This window comes from Harpegnathos saltator, unplaced genomic scaffold, assembly GCF_003227715.2.
Source record: "Harpegnathos saltator strain DR-91 unplaced genomic scaffold, Hsal_v8.6 scaffold789, whole genome shotgun sequence".
Classification (NCBI taxonomy): Eukaryota; Metazoa; Arthropoda; class Insecta; order Hymenoptera; family Formicidae; genus Harpegnathos; species Harpegnathos saltator.
This window is the reverse complement of record NW_020230636.1, coordinates 1,137,401-1,157,040: the sequence shown is the minus strand read 5'-3', so window position 1 is coordinate 1,157,040 and position 19,640 is coordinate 1,137,401. Positions and strand designations below refer to the sequence as shown.

The 19,640-nt window shown below is 44.2% G+C and overlaps 1 protein-coding gene across 2 annotated transcripts in view; it reads left to right on the top strand.

Moving 5' to 3' along the window:
- Positions 1–6,609: 6,609 nt before the first annotated feature.
- LOC105181704 (neurotrimin) overlaps positions 6,610–19,640 on the top strand; it is a 182,910-nt gene continuing 169,879 nt past the window's right edge. For both annotated transcript variants that reach the window (XM_025306574.1, XM_011138660.3), the window contains exon 1: positions 6,610–6,782. In XM_025306574.1, the coding sequence (XP_025162359.1) occupies positions 6,710–6,782 (73 nt within the window). In that variant the 5' untranslated portion in view covers positions 6,610–6,709. The remainder of the gene's footprint in view (positions 6,783–19,640) is intronic.

Here is a 19,640-nt window from a genome sequence, read left to right as displayed (position 1 = left end):
TGATGTTTCTCTAATAAACGGAATCGCGATCTGAATGTTTGCATAAAAATTTGAAATGAAAAATCGCAGGATTCATCAAATCTATCAATATGAAAATACGAGCAAGATGTAACAACGATTATAATGAAAAAATCCTATTTTTTTTTATGTACGTAATCTTGATGTGAAGTCTCGAGCAAGAGTTTTACTTTACAAAAGAATTGTTTGCGCGACCAAAACAAGACACGTGAATTTACCAATTTCTTCGCGGTACTTTATTGAGATTAATCTGCGTCACATTATAATGAATTTAATTTAACGATATTCACGTCTATTTTCGGAATTTAATCACGAGACGCAGAAGCACATATAAAAATAAGAAAAAATTAAAGACCGTGGTAATCGTAAAACGTGAGCAAGATAATCACGAGTTTTGCGAGCGTTGGCTCGTAATTCTAATGCGCATGATGTATTATTAGAAACAGTTGGAAGATAAGACTGAGTAAATAACTGTGTTGTATAATCCTGTATCTTGAATCAAGTCTGACAATTTAAAAATTGCGTACGTATCTATCTATAGATATATTTTGCTAACGATTGAGATTATTTATTAAATATATCAATACTTTACATATTAATTTTACATATTAGAAAATGCATACGTATAAAGAAACAATCTTCCAATTGTTTTCAGAGATACATCTCGTTAGACATAATACATAAACACGTATATGCAAAAATTCTACGTAAATCGCATTGAACCTGACAATATTTTCTCAACACATTCAATCTACGAATCCATCACCATAAATTTTCAGAGTATTGATTTCAATACTCATTTGTCACTCACCGGCAGAGTCGGCAACGTTCCGCTACACAATCTAGAACAAAAAAGAGGATAGTTTCGTTAGTTAGACTCAGAGATCTGGCTGAACGAACAAATGCATATAGATACGAATAGATTAGTCTTTCGCGATCGTACCTCGGATCATCCGAGGTTTTGACCGCAAAGAGTTAAGAAAAGAAGTGCAATGAGTTTGTGAATGTACCTTCGAGCCAACCCCGCTCTGCCCGACCCGGCTCCTCCGGTACCGCATTTCTGCTCTCTGTTCCTTTCGTAATTGTATCTGCCGCATGGTCGTAGGTTTCATCAAATCTGCAACAAGAAGAGAAATAATTTTCCAGATTAGTTACAGTTCGATCGATATCGTAATAGAAAATAGGAAGGCGTCGGCTATTTTTTTTCAAATTTGATAGAAAACAAAACGCATTTAATTTGTAAATTTCAATAAGCTCTCACCGCTTGCGACAATCCCGGTGATAACGTGATGTGAATATTATAAATCTTTTCTTCATACAAATCTTGATTAATTTAGCGACGCACGATGTTGTATTGACGTCCTCATTCATTGACGGCAAGATGTGTTATGAACGCGATTGAACTCAACACTTACCGGCGTGTCATATTGAAGGTCGCGCGTTGTCCGCCGGCTGCCGCCAGCCGTTTGGAAACAACGTCGTACGACTATTTAGGTTATTTGACGTACGCTATTTCAAAATATTTACGACATGAGCGTATATTACACATTTCGCGTGAAATGAAGTATTTCGCAAAAGTTCTATTTCAAAAGTTTCCAACTCTAACGTTTAATTTCAGAATATAAGTCAGTCTCAATTTTTCGTCACGTTTACGTTATATTGTTCGGTCTTGGCATATCGAAAGTGCTTTTGTTTCTAACTCAACAATATGTAACATGTAGCAGTACTCTTTTAAATTTATGACGCTCTGATTATCAAGACTCGCATGTGTAGAGATTCTGTAAACTCACTATTCTTCTGACCTGACTGTGTTTAACCCGAACTGAATCCTCTGAGACAACACCTGCATCCTGTGGAAACGAGTCTCCCGAAACCGCTTTCCTCTTGGAACTCCTCCTTCCTTTCCCGCAATTCTGCCGTGCGATCGTAGATTCTGCTGAATCTATACACAGAAAGCGAAATAATTTTGTTGATGATTAGTTACAATTCGATCTAGACAAACAGGAGATAGAAAGATGTCGATTATGTCGAAATCTAATAAAGAACGAAACGTGACAAACCAACATAACCAACAAATTTTAGAAAGTTTTCATTGCTCGCGACAATTCTAATAACACGATGATAGCGACGCGAATTACATAAAATATTATTTTACGTAAGTTCGGATTGATTTAACAGGGTCGCATGCAATCGTCTTGATGTCTTTACTCACCAAGATTTGTTATAATCGTAACTCAATCCGACGCTTTACGGTGCGTGTTGTCACTCCGAAGTTCGCACGGCGTCTAACACGTCAGTTGTCATTCGACTGTAGTAACGCGCGACTTTTTAGGTTATATACATGCGCTACCGTAAGATAAATATTTACGTTGCGCTACACTATATAATACATATTGTGTTTCGCGTAAAATGAAATACTCTGTGTGAAAATTCCATTCAGAAAATTTCAAAGTATAATTTCTAACTTAAGCTCATTAATCGATTTTAATTTTTTCGCGAGAATTCGACGTTCGCGTGTTTTCCTGTCTCTTACTTTAGATTTCTCGGAACTGACATATCGCTTTTGTTTTAAATTTAATCAAAACAAGACGTGGTAGTAATCCTTTAAATTTACGACGCTTCGGCTACAAAAACTTGAATGTAGGAATATAAGAAGTCAGTGAGCTTACCTTCTAGCTTGATCGTGTTCAACCTGAATCGTATTCCTTCGGTGCAGCATCTGCATATCTCAAAATTGTATCCGCTGCGTGATCACGAATTCTGTTAGATTTGAAGCAAAAGATATAGTTTTTCATATTAGTTATATAATACTGTATTAAAGATACGAAAGCTAGACACAACTATAGCTTTTTTGTAAGAAAATAAAAACAACGCGTGATAATTACTCTTGAAATTTTAATATGTTCCAACTGCTTGCTAAAACTCCTTGTAATGTTGTAAACTCGCGCTTTATATATAATTCTGACAAATTAAAAATATTGAAAATAACGAAGGAACGTTTAACGTGTTTACGAGTCCGCGTTCAGAATCGTAATGGCGGCAAGAGTTATCGCTTTTGATGGCTGTATCATGACAAAGATCACGTGACTTTAGCACACCAATGACGTGTCTTCCTTGCCACATATTACACTTCGTAATTCAACTCACGCAATAATATAATGTTTAATATATTACGCCTCATTATATATTTAATAATTTAATGCAGCGTAAGTTTGATCACAGCGCTTATTTTGCATTTTCCGATAAGTTATAAGATTATCGTATTTATTTAGTGCACTGCCAATTGTAGAAATTTAACTTGTTAATAAATAAAATGCTATTGCCGTACGTCTTGTAAAATTTAAGAAAATTGTTAAACATTATTTACTCGGAGGAAACATTTAAGATTTAAACAATAAGCAATTGACGTTACGTATTGCGCCACGCGTTCTAACGTTTATACAATATTACATCATTAATACCAGCATATAATTTCGCCAGCATTAAAAAATATCTGATATCATGGCTCTCGTTTCGTTTTGTACAAATTGAAATGCGGCAACGATTCTTATCGCAAGATTCTTTACAGTCGCGCTAAAATTTCATGAGCGTACGTGAATAACATTTCGCGGAGTACGGAGTGCGGCTCCCATCGGATCTCATTACCGCGCCTATCATTTTAAATAACGTCAATTTTACATAAACCTTCCTCATCTCAGTATCTAAAATAAACTGGCCGTTAAAAAGTCAGCTATTACAAAATAATTGTTCCCGATGAAATGTGTTTATTTCGCGTTGACGTTAAATTAATAATATGAAAACCGCAATGCGCTAGATACGTTGTGCCGGATACGATTGCACGGCGTAGCGAGATCCTATTTGTATGCGTGACGGTATATAGCTCAATTTAATTAACTAACTATCGACGCAGATGTATTCTTCAAGGTACGGCTACGTATGCACACGCATGCAGATTGCATAATCACGGCGTTGAAAACTAATTGTAAAGGGCGAAATGTGCGTAATATTATAATTTATAAATTGTAATGTTTATTTGATAAGGCCGGGGTTTTATGTCGCGATCGATTTCGCTGACACCGACGTGCTAGGAGCGCGAGTTGCACGGGTTGAGCGCGCACGCACACACATATATACACACACACACATATCATATACATATATTTGAAATGACGGACGTTACTTTTCAGGATTCTCAAGCATAAATGCCATATGTGTAAGGGAATAATGACGATTGATGGTGGTTGCACGAGGCGTTGCGCTTGACGCAACCGTAATATCTAGCGAGGTTATATGCTCGAGTTATATGGAGCTTATGGAGTATTTAGTCGTACATCCAATGTCCCTTTCGAACTTCCCGTTATATAATTAACATACTTCAACGACACGGGTTTCAGCGGGAAACGCGTATTTACACTTTTCCAAGAACTGCCGAACTCGACTCTCGACTCGTGATGTAAGTTGCATAATTGCGTCGGGTGTTCAACAAGTTTGGCAATTGATGAATTTGACGAACAGAGCGCAATACCGTCTCTATCGAAATCGAAATTGTTTCCCCACCGTCGAAATTTCGAACGTTATTCTTTGTCTCTCTCTCTCTCTCTCTCTCTCCCTCTCTTCACATTAATAATTGAATACGAAAATGAAACCGCGCAACGTGCGTGTTTGCCAAATTCACGATAATTGTTTTGCACTCGGAATGAAACGGAGTTTTCCCGATCGAGGGAACTCACAAAAGAGCCTCGAGTACCGTCGAACAATGCAATTCGCGGCTCATTTCCTAACTTATGCCGCGATACGTCGTGTTGCATTAATTCACATCGGCGAGCGGCAGCGGAGAATCGCGAACAGCGTCATCGTCGCGAGAGAATGAGCCGCGAGTTGTCGAATTGATATTAAAATTAATGTTATATAGTTGAAGGACCTCTCTCTCTCTCTCTCTCTCTCTCTCTCTCTCTCTCTCTCTCTCTCTCTCTCTCTCTCTCTCTCGCGAGGAACTTCCTGATTAATACGGTAGATAACGCCCGCGGGTGCTTTCGCGGATGTCGATGCCGAGTAAGAGATAGCGTTTGCCGTGAACATGGCGGCATCCAATCCGAACAATTCGGTTTTCCTTCGAGCTGTGGGACACGCGAGGGGTCTCTCCAACCCATTCGTTTCCGCTTTCGTCCTGCGCCCGGTCCGACCGACCAAACGACTCCGGGGGTGGACGGGAGAGAGTGAGAGAGGAGACACGATTCACCAGGGAATTATCGGTACTTGATTGCGCTTAATCCGCGAAGTTTTCTCGTTTGACTTCCCCGTTACGAACGCGGGCTCCACCTCGTTGGTTTCCGTCGTGCGCGACTTTCAGCCGGGAATCCGCTAAACGAAAAATGCGCGCGCTAATGCCCGCCGGCAAAGGAGAAAAATTCATATCAAACGCGAAAAGTCGAAGGCTGAATCTCGAGCTAACGATGCTCGTTCGGTGGAATATGTTTGCTCACTTCCGGCGTCGTTCTCTCGCATCCTCCTCCGATCTTCCCTTTACTTCGCTCGTCCTCCTTTTCTTCCTCTTCACCATCCCGTTTTCACCTTCTCTCTCCCTTTCCCCTTTCTCTCTCTCTCTCTCTCTCTCTCTCTCTCTCTCTCCCTCCCTCTCTCTTGTTCGTCCTCTCTTTTGCTTCCCTCATTCCCGACGTTCCCAGAGAAGAAACGCTGCCACACGCACGCTCGAGACGCGAGAACGTACCTAACGGCTTACACTAATCCCGGCTGCCTCAACAGCCTGGCGAATTATTTCCATTCCGTTTCCCTATTTCCGTGCATCTCGCGTTATCAAAGCGTGTGCGCGCCGTGGTGTGTACCGTTTGTAAAGGCGGAGTTGCGGTTTCCGGCATTAATTTCGGGAACAATGAGCGGTTCCTGATACACTCTTTCCCGGCGAAAGAGAAGCGAGAGCAAACGGGATTTCGAAAGGATCGCGCGGAAATTTGACTTTTTTGTTCCATCCGCCTTTAGCCGTGATTCCAGCTAACAATGTTATATGCCGGTACGTGACACAACGGTACTCGATAAACCACGTTGCCCGCCGTTCTCAGGTGAATAAGAGCTCATGCAATTTTCACATCTGTCATTTTATATGACGTTATGATTTACTCGTGAGGCAAAAACTAGTGAACAAACAAAATCCGAAGTCGTCGCGAGTTTAAAACCGCGCGAGATTCAGTCAGGCGAGCGATAGTGATCGAAGCGATAGTGAGAGTAGAATTATTAAAAATACGTATCTCGATAATTTTCTATTAAATAAAAATATTTTCACGCTCTATTTCGTGCATCTCTGTTTGAAACGCAGGGAGGAGTAGCGGTAGAAAAAGGTGCACCCCTTCAAGTCGTCCTTATATCCTTCGCGACTTATCGTGCGGTATATCACAGCGTACGCTATATCACGCACGGTATGTTCGATGGTATGTTCGGTTTCTGCTGCTGCGCAGTAGGAGAGAATGAGTTGTCCGAGAAATCACAATTGTCCCTGTAACTAGTAAAGATACGAAAGAGACAGGCACGTGGAAGCTAGGACGCATGCGTGTCGTGTTGCTCCTGCAGGACTCGGTACGACAAGTCAGTCTGCATCTGGACTCCGGCTCGCGTGGTTTTGTACCAAGTGCGTGTACGTGACGGAAATTAAACGGCGGAACTCTCGGAAATAATAAGTATGACAATAATCACTGCCATCCTTGTCCCGTGGACTGCGTGGATCTTCGTTGCGTTCGTGCACTCATCCGAAGGTAAGTGCGCTTTCAAGCTCACAGTGCGCTCTCTCGTCGCGCAAACATTCGTCGAACAAACGACAGAGCGAGTTCGTCTCTCGCATCGGAGGTGTCCTCGCGCGATTCGACATTTTCTCGCCACGGGGAATCATTATCGTCGCGATTTGGAGAGAGAGACAGCGAAGGTGCGCCGCAAGTGCGCGCATCGCAGTGACGGCTAACGCATCTCGAGAATGCGAATATCGAAGTATGAGAGTTTACAGCATGCGGGAAAAAAAATATACGGCTCCACTCGGCAAAGTGCGTAAGAGAGAACCGCGACATCTAAATACGAGCTCTTCGCACACCGTCCATTATGGTTATATCATAAATCTGACTTAACTTGACATGCCATTTTGCGAAACTTTCTTCATAAAGTCACACGCCGCCATTTCAGTATTTTTTAATGCTTTCTGCTGCTGCGTCGTTCTAGCTTCTAGCGTAATATCGCAGAAGATATTGGAGTGTCGGGCGTTGTGCATGCAACTTCTCTCGCAGCTATCGTTGTTCTTTCTTGGACAACGTGATTAAACTTTACATCATCGGCCGCGCTACGCGTACGACAGAATACGCGCGGGAACGAGATCTTTCCCCTAAATGCCTGTTATACCAAAATGTCTCACGGTCATAATTAAAGCAAATCGAGTTGATTCTCTCTCGTCGTCGATTTTATATGAATCGTAGGAATATCGAGACACGCGGAGCGAGGAAACGAAGCACTTTGTTGAACACTTTGTTACCATCGCGAGTGCACAGAGAACACGCACGTGTATATAACGCTATAAGTATTAAGTACCGACGTAAAAGATACACGCAAATACACGTGAAAGTGCAGCGCAAGGACGAGTTAAAAACTGAGTCTCATTAACTGTCATGCGAGCGGAATTAACGAAAAATGTGTGTGTGGTGCTTAGTAAATTCTCCGGTGTATAGAGGCGAAGACTTAAACAACGATGAAACCCGCGTAGTTAAATGAGAATTTGTGGAGTGCACACGGTGGCGTGACACAGAAGTATTATCCACGAGAAAACGGAAAAAGCCGCGAATTTATGGAAGTGCTAATTGGTATTGTTAGCGGAAACAAGCGGGAATAATAGCGCGATCGCCCTATAGCGCGATACAAAAAGGACTGGATGGGAATAGGAATAGGTGGTCGCTAAACCGACGATTTATCGGATGAAAGATTGGCCGGGCATGACTATCGCCGCTTTACATTTTTAAAGATGGAAACAGGAGCACAACGCGGACGAAAAGAACAAGTAAATCGTGAATAGCACGGATCAATATTGTGTATATATGTATACTGCGCACAGGTACCGGACGGTACGAAGCGGTGGATTTAAAATGCACCAGCTATATGTTGGTTTACATTATTTCTGCCGTAGCCGTGTTCCTGGGGGTTACACTGGCAACCCTATAATTTCTAACTTCTGTTTCCCTGTTGTGTGTGTGTGTGTGTGTGTGCGTGCTTTTTTTTCTTTAGAATTTAGACGACCGTGTCAAACGTCAGCATAACATTTCGAGTTCGCGTTCCAGTATGCATGACCAACCGTAGATTATTGTCACTACCTAAAATGTTTTCACTCACCTATCGAGTATTACAGAAATCGTAGAACTTATCGATTGATCGTTAATATAAATAACGATATCACAACATCATTATTACGCACGGTACGTTACGAGATATTATATTATAACAGTAATTATACTTGAGAATATAATAGCTCGCGAGCTTTGTCTCGACGATAGTTGAATCGTACTGATATAGCGACAAGTTGAATAGTACACATCCGGAATGTCTCTGCGATAAGATATGGGAGGGAAAACGATCGTGAGGAAGTGTGTGCTATAGAAACACCCCCATCCTTCATATGTCGGATATGTCGGAAGGATTCAGCGTCACTCCGCGACAATGGCAGACTGGAGTTATTACAACGCACGGCGTGGCGTACGTCAAATTTACAATGTAATCACTCGAACGCGCGTTACGATTACACGAACGAGAGGCGAATGTCGACGCGGTCGTGATTCGATGAGGAGACGCGAGTCGCGTGGCAAGTGAGAGACCGAGAACATCCTTCTTCGTCATGTCGGAGCTTTCCCCGTCCGATACGTCAGTAGATTCGGATTCTCGACTCGGACGTATCGCCAAACGTGATTCCGCCTCGTTATCCGATAACTGCCTTGCGGGAGTAAAAATTAAAGCTCGAGACGACACTCGAGGTCGACACTCCGTCGATTCTCTCAGTCTTACCTTCGATTTCTCCCGGGGGAGTTCTTCCCTCAGAGAGTCAGTGACACGTGGTGGACGGACTGCCACTGCAGCAACGAGTCGCGCGAGCGACGGAAACTGTCAAGCGAGCACGAATCGTACTCGATTCAACGCACGGAATGGCAGGTCGCGCATTAAAAGATTATCACCGCGATGTCTGTTCTGAAAATAGCATGCGGATTAATCTTTATTATTAATTAGTGGATAATTGTCACGAGGATTCGGAAATTTCTGCCGCATTGATTCTTCCTTGAATTATTGCCCAAGAATTGATTCTTCCATTAAAATACTCGTGAAATATGCACACATCTCTTCTTGTGTCTTCTTTGTCGAGTACCTTTTCCCACACATTTCTCTTCATCGAATAATTCGAGATACTGGCGACTGGTCATCGTCATTTACCTTCCTTTGTCACGACTGTACATGCACGTGTATTTACGTGCACACTTGCAATTTTGTATAAATGCTTACTGTTACCGAGAGTTTGCAGAGTAATACTAGTTTGAACATGAGACTCACGATACCATCGCGCGTTTCTATAGATCGTTATTTAGACGACGACGAGCGTAGCGCGCTGTAAATATAGTTCGTTTGTTTCAAGGAAGTATTCACGCGATGGGCGATTTCGCGTACCGCAGCGATAAATGGGGAGAGAAATTCGACGTGAAATAAATCGCGAATTTAATGTTCAGCAGTCTACGTCGTGGAATGATTACGTGATATGCAATTATTCCCCGATAACTGTGTGCATCCAAAGGCGGCAAGAAATATAAATGGCAGCGTGATATTTTACGTCATAATTCCATTAGGAGACGTCTATCGAAACGCCATACACACACTCGTGTTCGCGTAAATAAAATTCTCGGCTGTGCGAGATGCTTATAAAATTAAATTACATTCGAACTTTATTGATTTAAACGCTCGCGGAGCAGCGACAACCGCACGGCGTAGCCTTGCGGTTGCGTTAATCGATGCTGATATGACTCTGATCTTCTTATCAAGATGCCGTATCATTGTCGATCGTACCTGTTTCCCAATGCGTACACATAATGGATCGACGCTTAGAGCCGGCCGGGGTGTTCTCGTACTAACGATCTGAAAACACGGTGGTCGATTGGGGCTTATGCGTTTTCATTACCGAGCGCATTGCACTTGCAATCAATCTTCCGCTTTCTGGCTACGTGAAGCGATATGAACGTGTAATTACTCCGAGAATATATCAACGAAAATAAAAATAAACGAGCAAACGGATAATCGCTATCACGTGATCGATGGGAAAGAAAGAAGGAGGGTAATACGACTATTAGCGCGATAATGATAACAACGGTATAAATACGTAACGTCACAAATTCTCGGCGACACGTGCGCGCGTGTGATCTATTACGGTAACCGGTCATTACAACGTCTCCGTGACGAATTCGGGCAGAGATTAATGAATTATTCGCGTTATATCGTTGAGAAAAAACTCACCGGGGCCAAGGGAGGAAGGGAGAACACCCGCGGGCGGTGTTCGTGCGAAATAATTTCTTATTTAGCGACCTCGATCCGTCCAAGGAATGTGGAAAATGTGAGGCAGCTGTGCAGATCCAGTCAGCAACAGCTTCAAACTTCATGTCACGGGCAGGCCTGCTAATTATTCGCCAGCACGCGAATGAGAGAAATTCCTTTCTCTTTCTCGGCGGGTAGGGTGCACGCGTGCGCGCGCGCAAGCACGATGCGAGCACGCAATGTTATACAACGCGGGGCAATTTCTATTATGCAACGCGCCTCTGTTATGCAAATAGAGACGCGTGTCTGAGCGGACGATCTCTTACGCGATGTTCGGTGCTCGAGCGCTTCTGAGCATCGTGGAGTATTTAACTTAGCGACGTAGTTGACGCGTACGTATCCGGCAAGGGCGAGCAGTTGCGCGGCCGGACACCGGTAGCCCTTTTTTGTCCCACCCTATCGGTCCGTTTCATCGCGTGCGTCCTGATAAGATCCTGACAGACGACAGTCCATTCCTGGGTGACTGGCACATATTAAATTAGTCCACTAGTTTACGCGACGATTCGAGGAGTTTTCGCAGTGACAGAGAGAGAGAGAGAGAGAGAGAAGCAGGATGCACAGGGTTTATTTTTCCCATTAAACGATATCCCTTTTCCTCTCATCGTCAACGATTACTCTTGATTCGTTCATTCGTTCGAGCAGAGTGATGTTTAATAGCGAGGAAAAAGACTCTTGGGATCTCTCGTTATGTAAACTTGCATTAGCTACACTTGGGTTACGCATCGTTAACGTGTGTTTGCATTTTAAGCTGTAATACGCACGCGAATCGCGATGAAGTATCAGAATGTCGGACGTAATATTCATTCATTCCGTGATATTCACGTTCGTCATACCGTCAATTTCGGTGGACTTGCAAAATATATCGCGTGCCATATGATAACAGTAATACGTGAAAATAACACGATACATTGTATACATCGTGATCCTTATTTTAGCAAACAATAATTACAAATAATATATGATGACAGCCGCGATTCTCGTGCACACGAGAACACAATGAATCATCGCGATTACGGAAGTTTAACAAAATTTCGGCAAATCTCCTCGTCACTCAGCACGGCCTGTCGTGAGACTCGAGACAATGTCATTTTAAGGCGATCTACGATAGTGATTTTGAAACTTTAAAGTCACGTAGAGTAGCGCGGATTTGTTACTTCATAAAAATTTCAAGACGGTCGATTGAACGCTGCGTCACGACGTGTACGTCTAAAGTGTAACTGAAAGTTTCGGATCCTCTTACGGAAATAAAATCCTGTTGCAAAAGGCCGCGCTTGCTTTGAGAGGGCTGGCGCGCTTGTGCTCGATACATTGAGTATGCGTATGTGCGATAACTATTGATACAGCGTCTTTCTTCGACAGCTCCGATTATATTCGACATACGACCGATACGGTATATATATACGTATAATTGTTTCGTAAATAAATCAGCTGAATCTTTTACGAGCAACTGACTTATCTTATCTCTCACGAAATTAAATTAGCGGATGAATTTAAACGGTTCCGAATGTTCCTGAATTGTTCAAACGTTAAACTTTATTATTCCGATCAAAAGGTTAATATATTTCGATCATATATTTGTATAATCACACATCTTGATCATACAGATCTGTCCAATCTTGAGCTTGAATAGTTCGACAGTTTGAAGTTGCTGCTGAATATTTGATAGAATCTTCCTACGCAATATTTACGGAGCGATTTCTCTCTAATGTCTTACAATTGTTCACATTTGCACGAGAGTATTGCATGTTTTAATTAAATCCTCGGTCAATTGAACGGAAAGTGCAAACGTCATGAAATTTTTAAAATGCACATCTTCCGTATGCCATTGTTTCGCGGTAAAATCAACCGCCGATCAGAAAATTAACTTTGCTAACTTTTCTGACGGGGTGCATTCTGGTAAGGCAGTGGTGTGCATTCGGGGAAATTATTATCAATGTACACACCTCGTCGGAAACTCCATGGAATCGAACGGTCGTTAAAGTTAAATTGGCTCGCTAATTAATTTCCACGCGGTTGCTCGGCCAATCGCCAATCGGCTCCTGTTCCTCGCACACAGTAGAGAACATCAATTCCTGCCTTTAGCATTATTTTTAAAATTACCAGGTAATCGACATTGTGTAATGTTGGTAATTAATGAAAACTGCACGGTTTATCTAATCCCGGCACTATTGCGGTCTCTACACGGTGTACACTCTCACGCGTTGCAAGTATAGCATTACGACGAAGCGTGAAACGAACGAGACCAAAATTGCACGAGACCAAAAGTACACGTATCTGTTATGCAAAACCGTCTTCTTTCGATGCGCAAGAAGGAAAAATGTAAAATTTTAAGAACACGAAGATACCAGATACCGTTCAGCTAATTGTAACAGTGTAGTGTTGTTAAGAGAATATTAACTAATGTACACACGAGACAGAGTGTGAGTTGTTTCCCTGTGAACAATATCGTTCGAATTCGTACATACACACAGGCTGCGCGAAATTATCAACAGACGAGAGGCTTGCACGTATCCCAATTAATACACACGTGTTACCGTACACTTCTTTGATTAACATATTTGCATAACATTTTATGAATCAATTTATAACACGCTACGTGAATTATATCGCTCGTCGATACACGATACACGACGCTCCTGACTACACGAATAAATTATTCAGCGACTGACTGTTTTAGCCCGAATAAACGCCAGCTGGAACGTCTGTAAAAAGCGAAAAAGAAAGAGAAGAGAAGACGAAAGAGAAAGGAAAAGAAGGAAACGCGCGAACAATAATCTTCTCGATAAACATCCCTTCGTCGAAGGTTGAAACGCGTTTTCGGGCACTGCTCGACATTGAAATGTCTTTCTGCTGGAGAGGAGAACGGCTATGTCAGACCATTCGAACTCGGGCATATCGATGTCCTGGAAAGGTTTCCAATCGCGAAATACTTTTAAGCGGAGGTCGAAAGGTGGAACGGCTGCCGTTTTCCCGATAAGTCTGAATTTTCATGAAAACTCCGCAGGTCAGTCCTGCTGAGGACGGCTCGCGTGGTGCGAACTTGGGTCGCCGGGCCGTGGGGCGACGGGGATGATTGCGCGCGAGCGTGCGACGAGGGGCGCAATTGCGTCGAGGAACGTATCTGGTTACCATCAGCTACCGCAAAGCGTAAAACGTCAGCTGCAAGTGCTGTTTTGCGCGCGTTCAGATCGCCGACATAGCCGCAACCACTGACACCACTGATTCTGTCTCCGCAGTCTCTAGTGCGTTTCCATGTGAACCGATACTTGCAGCACTTTCAAAGGCAGAGGACCGCAAACAGCAGCCGGGAGCCTCCTCTTTCCTTGGCACGGTGCGCGGCGCGATGAAAAGAACAGACATGCTGGATAAGAGACGAATCCACTTTCTCAGTAGTCTAATAATACTTCTCAATATTCTCTCTCAGAGAGCTTCATTCACCGCGGGAGAGATGTAACAGTTTGAGGAGCTGTTAAACGCGAGGGAAATCTCCTGCACACGGCGAATCCGTTCATCGTCCGGTAATCTTGAGCTAGCGCAAAGTCATTCTCTCGATTACTCAAGCTAATTGTGTCACTCGCCTACCACTCGCTTACGCGGGCAAACGTGACGTACATGTCTCGGTAGAGACACTTTGCCGAAATATCTCTTCATTTTTATGCGAATTTATTTTCACGATTAAGCGTGCGGATTTACGCGCGCTACGCTCCGCTTACTCACCGTGCGGTCAAATAACAATTAACTCAATGACGTTTCCGTCCGTTATTCAACGACCGCGCGACCGGGATCGCCACTTTGCAGTAGCGATATTCGTTTCCGTATTTTCACTCATCGCAACGCGGAACGTACGGCCTTTTTTTGTGGATTGCAAGCTCACGGATAATAATTCAGTCGCGCGTCAAGGCGCGCGTATGCACGAGCGGCGCAAGAGGGCGAATCTTTGGTAACACCGGAAACGGAAGCTCTTTGGTCGGTCGCTTCTCACCGCGCCATTGTTCTCGGCACGAAAGGGGACGCACAAACATAGCGCGCGGTGAATCGAGCTTTTCTCGTAATACGAATTTCGGGCGTAGCCGGCGGAAACGAAATGTAAGACTTTAACGTTAACGAGCGGCCGCTATCGCCCAACATGTCGGCAATATCACGTCATTACGACGCACGTGGCCTTCTCTTCCCGTACATTTTACAATTGGCAATGCAGTATTCATTTGGCGAGCAGAGAATCGGCGCGGTCGAGTCTACGATTCCGTAAAAGGGTATTCTATTACGGTTCCCTTATTCCCGCAGCTGGCTCCGTTCGCGCGAAAGTAGTCTTGAATTGTTTAAAGACTCGAATTTCTTTTATCTATCAAATTGCGCACATTTTCTCACTGCGCGGATAACGCGAATTAGGCTACTTTGTATTTCGCGAATTAGGCTACTTTGTATTTCGCGATTCAGAAATTCTCGATGATATCGACTTTCACGCCTTTCGAAAGTTATCTTCGCGCAACATTTTCCGATCGTTTCTACTTACACTTCCGATTACACTAGTCAGCGACATTTTGCAATCCGTTCGGATTGCGTATTACAGGACTATCGCGCGGACTTTCTTACTTTTAATGAAACTTGTGGTTTAATACGGACGCAACATGTCTCTCGGAGCGACAACCGCTGCAGCATGATGTACAGCATTGATGTTGATGGTCTCCACTCTTGGAAGTTTTCAGCTTCGCAGGAGTCATCGTCCGAAGTTTACGAGGCTCATCGGCTCCTCGCGCAGACGGTTATTAACTTGTCATCGGAGTTTTATCTTTTTTTAATCGAGTGTTACGACGAAACTCGGACAGTTTCATCATCCGCGTGACATTTAATCTTTGACATTATGAAAGCCACGTCGCCATCGACCGCCTCAATCGGACAATTCCTTGTTATTGCCGGATATGTTCATCGCCAACGAAGAATTTGTCGTTGTGCGCACCGACGTGCTGGACGTGCGTGACGTCGTAGGTGTTTGCATAACGAGGTAATAAAGGAGACCTTATTCGACTACTAACGGGTAAACGGAAACTACGTGCTGCTTGATAAGTAACGGCGAGATCGCGGCGCAAAATTTAAATTACTAAAATTATTACTCGATCTTCCTCCGAGAGGGAAAATCTATCTTCTCGAGGGCGGATCTTTTGCTGCGCGAATTTTACGACGCAACGGAGTATAACGATTACCGTTTTATCGGACGCTCGTCGAACTCGTATCAAAAAGAAATAAAACGTAGTTGTGCTTTTCCTTTTTCGCCACTTTTGTCTCCACCTCCCTCCCTGCTTCCCGCCACCTTCTCTTTCTCTTGATCACTCGTCCACTTTTCCTATACGCAGCACATATACGGGGAGAATGTATGTATATACGTATAAAATTACTTATGTGCCGATTTTCTCGAGAAATATGGAACAATTACGTACGCCGCAGGTCGCCTTTAGCAAGGGGAGCGAATTAAAACACTCCGATGTCACTTTTGAGAATAAATTGCAGCAGGAATTCGGCCATCGAATCAGGCATCCTGAATGATAATCCGCGTGCATCGGATTACGAGATTCGCTCTTCTCTGATGAAAAGAGAAGAAGAAAAAGGTATTCGTCACACAGCAAACTTCTCGGCCTCGTTCCTCGGTCACCTGAGTACCCCGGAGCCCCCCGGATTTTTATCGTCGTCATCGTTGCTCAAACGTCACGTAACAACCTGATGACCATGCTGCACTCGTTGCGAGCGCGAGCGCGTGCATTCGCTCGCACGCGAATGCCACCTCACGATGACAAGCGTTCAAAGTTTCCCCCGTCGCGTCACGTGCGACACGTGACACAGCTATGCGCTATGCAACCGTGGCGCGTGTATTCATTATGTGCTCCGTAGCGATGGCAGTGGGACGGGAGGAAATTATGCCTCGTGTCTCCTTACGCCCCAATACCTCAGCGAGTGGAGTGCCGGCGCATACTTACGTGACGTAGGGAAGACGGATAGCTGTTAGCGCGATGTTCGGCGAATTAACAGCCGCCGCTACAATCTCGCTTACAGCCTGTAACCGCGCTACTGGCTGTTTGTCTCGACGCGAATCCGCGTACGCACGAACGAGCGAACGAGCGAACGAGCAAGCGAACGCTTCCGAGCTGCATTTCGAGTGTCACCCTGCGCGCACGATCGCCCTTCGCACTTTGGCAATTCGTCAGACCATCCGCTCAGTTGACCTACTATGTATCCTTCTCTCTCTCTCTCTCTCTCTCTCTCTCTCTCTCTCTCTCTCTGTCTCTCTCTCCTCTTCCCCCTTCCTTCCTTCCTTCCTTCCTTCCTTCCTTCCTTCCTACATTCGATTGTTCGCTTCTTCCGGTCTGGATTCCCCTTAGCCGGCCCCGGTCGCCGTTACTCTTTCGCCTATCGCCGTACGAGACGTTAATCACCCGGCAAGGAGATCGATCAGCGATTAATGAGAAACGTCGACGATGCGGAGGTGGAAATTTACACGGTCCGTTCCGGCGGTGCGAGTAGGGTAGTAGCCCCCTGATCGATTCGGGGTATCCTCGGGGCCACCAACGGGCTTCGAACGGTAGCGCGAAGCGGTAACGGAGAGAGACCTGGAAGTTGTACGCGCGCGCGCTCGCTCGCGCGCGCGTACGGGGAATTAGGAGTATTAGAAAGAAGCCCCGCGGGCCTCGCTACCGTAATCCACGTTAACCTTTCGAGGTCTCGGGTGGGAACTCCTTAATAAAGCATGCGAGACCGCGCCATTGTGACGGGAATACCAAGAAGTATTGTGCTCGGCCGCGCTGGTGGGCGCATCGTTTCCCAAGTTTCACGGTCTGCCGGTATTTGTGGGTGGAAACTGTTTGACATCCCGGCCGAACTTTTCCGCCCGCGCACTCGGAAGCGCAGGGGCGTATATGCGTGTGTGCGCGCCCGAACTTTACTGGCGATTCTAATGTCACGATAATATTTAATGGAACCCTATCGCCCGCGCGGAACGTTTAACCGTGGGTCGTGCCCGACCGTGGCACGTATAGCGCGCGAAAAGCATTGTTGCGCAAATTAAAGGCCGGTCGGCGCTGAATAAGCTTGATTTGCGAGGAGCAATGGGATACTGAATCAACTAAAATGAGCGAACTGTTTAGTAACGGCAAACAATGGTATATTATGCGCCGGTGTTTATCGGTTTATTATTAGACATTAGGAAACATTAGCGGAAAGACAAATTGTCGCTTGTTAATTAACGCGGTTGCTTTATTAAGTATGTTTACAACACACGCGCTACGTACAAGAAACTTCAACGATGGCGGAACTTGTATTAATGCGTGTACACTCTCGACTAATTATTACGGTGCAATTGTTGCTGCTTGTTGCACCGTTTTACACAGAATGCACAGAATGTGCTGTAGTAGTGTGTACTAAAGGTACTTTATTAATAATTACTTAAGCCGCGTTCGTTGCGAGCGGAGAATCGAGAAATTAGTAATTCGACTTGTACTTGCGTTTACGTACACACGGATAATTTTCGGATTAGTCAAGACAGGATGACCGCGCCGATGTTCTGTTATTCTTAGCGCTATCTTCCCTCGGAATTCGTAATTTTGGATTGAAAGAATGAGTTAAACCGAATAGAAAGACTCGGATTTCGCGCGATTTCAGATTAAAGACCGCACGGCGATTATAGATGGAAACTTTCTGAAGATATCCTTCTCTTCTCGGGCCGAAAGATTCTCCAAACGACTTTCCTACTAACGACCGATTTGAAACGATTGCTTCATCGTCCACTTCTACGACTACGAATGGGCCACCTAGAAGAAGACAAAAGCCGCCATTTCCTCAAATCTACGCTGAATGACATTCGGGAACGTCGAGCAAAGTCTAGTCAGTCGTATTTTCCGTACGACGCGCCAGAGGGAGTCTACTTTTAAGCTACGTCGGAGTGACTCTTGGCGAGAGAGCTACAATGTAATATTTAAACTCAGCGGATGCTCGTGATGCCCATTTAAATTCTCGTCATGTGGATTTAATCTTAAAATTTAATACGACCGACCGGGATGAGCAGATATTTTATTCCTTATCAGTAGAAGAATTCTCATACGAATTTTTATTTTTTTTCTTCCGTTTCGACTGCTCTGCAAAAGGCTTGCACGTTCAAGCGCTGTAATTCAACGCTGCAACCGATCGCTCGGAGAGAAGGAAGGAAGAAAGAGAGAGAGAGAGAGAGAGAGAGAGAGAGAGAGAGAGAGAGAGAGAGGGAGAGAAAAGTCGGTAAAAATAATATACGCAATTGATATCAGATATATCGACGCTCGACGATTACAATGTGATCTCGCTGCCACCGTTGTCGCGCGATAAAAGCACTCGATTCGCGAATATGAAAAATTAGACCCATTGACCGGTTCCGGTGGTTCGGTTTCGCGCGAGCGCGCGCGTTCGCGAGATATGCCAACAACGACCAGATATTTCTCCAATGTTCTCGATCTAGCGGTACTTGGTATTGATCTCGCTATGCAAATATCAGATCGCGAACGATAGGAAAACTTCTTCACTTTGCCTCATCCCCGCGGAAAATGTTGTTCCTGCCGTTGCAGATACTCCCCGATCCACAGCATAGGCGGCTTCTGTTCGGCGTACTCCGTCGATTTCCCGTTAAGTTACTTTCGAAGATAGATTATTGGCCGGGATACGGAAGTAGATATCAGCTCTCTTGGATACCGGCAGTATTCTTGGCAAATGCGTATACGTGCTACCTCTTATTCCCGCGCGTCCGGGCTTTCGTTTGCCTTGCGCGCTACGAAAGCAACCTTTTAGCGCATTATAAAACCGTTTACATTTGTGTTATGTGCGTTTATTGGATTAGCCATGTATATATATCTATATGTATATATATATATATATATATATATATATACATATATGTTACCGTTTAGAGAATCCGTTAAAGAAAATACGGTTAACATTGTTCGCTATTTGTTTACAAATATCTCAATTCCATTTTCATTCCGCTGTTTCGTTTAAAATAACAAAAG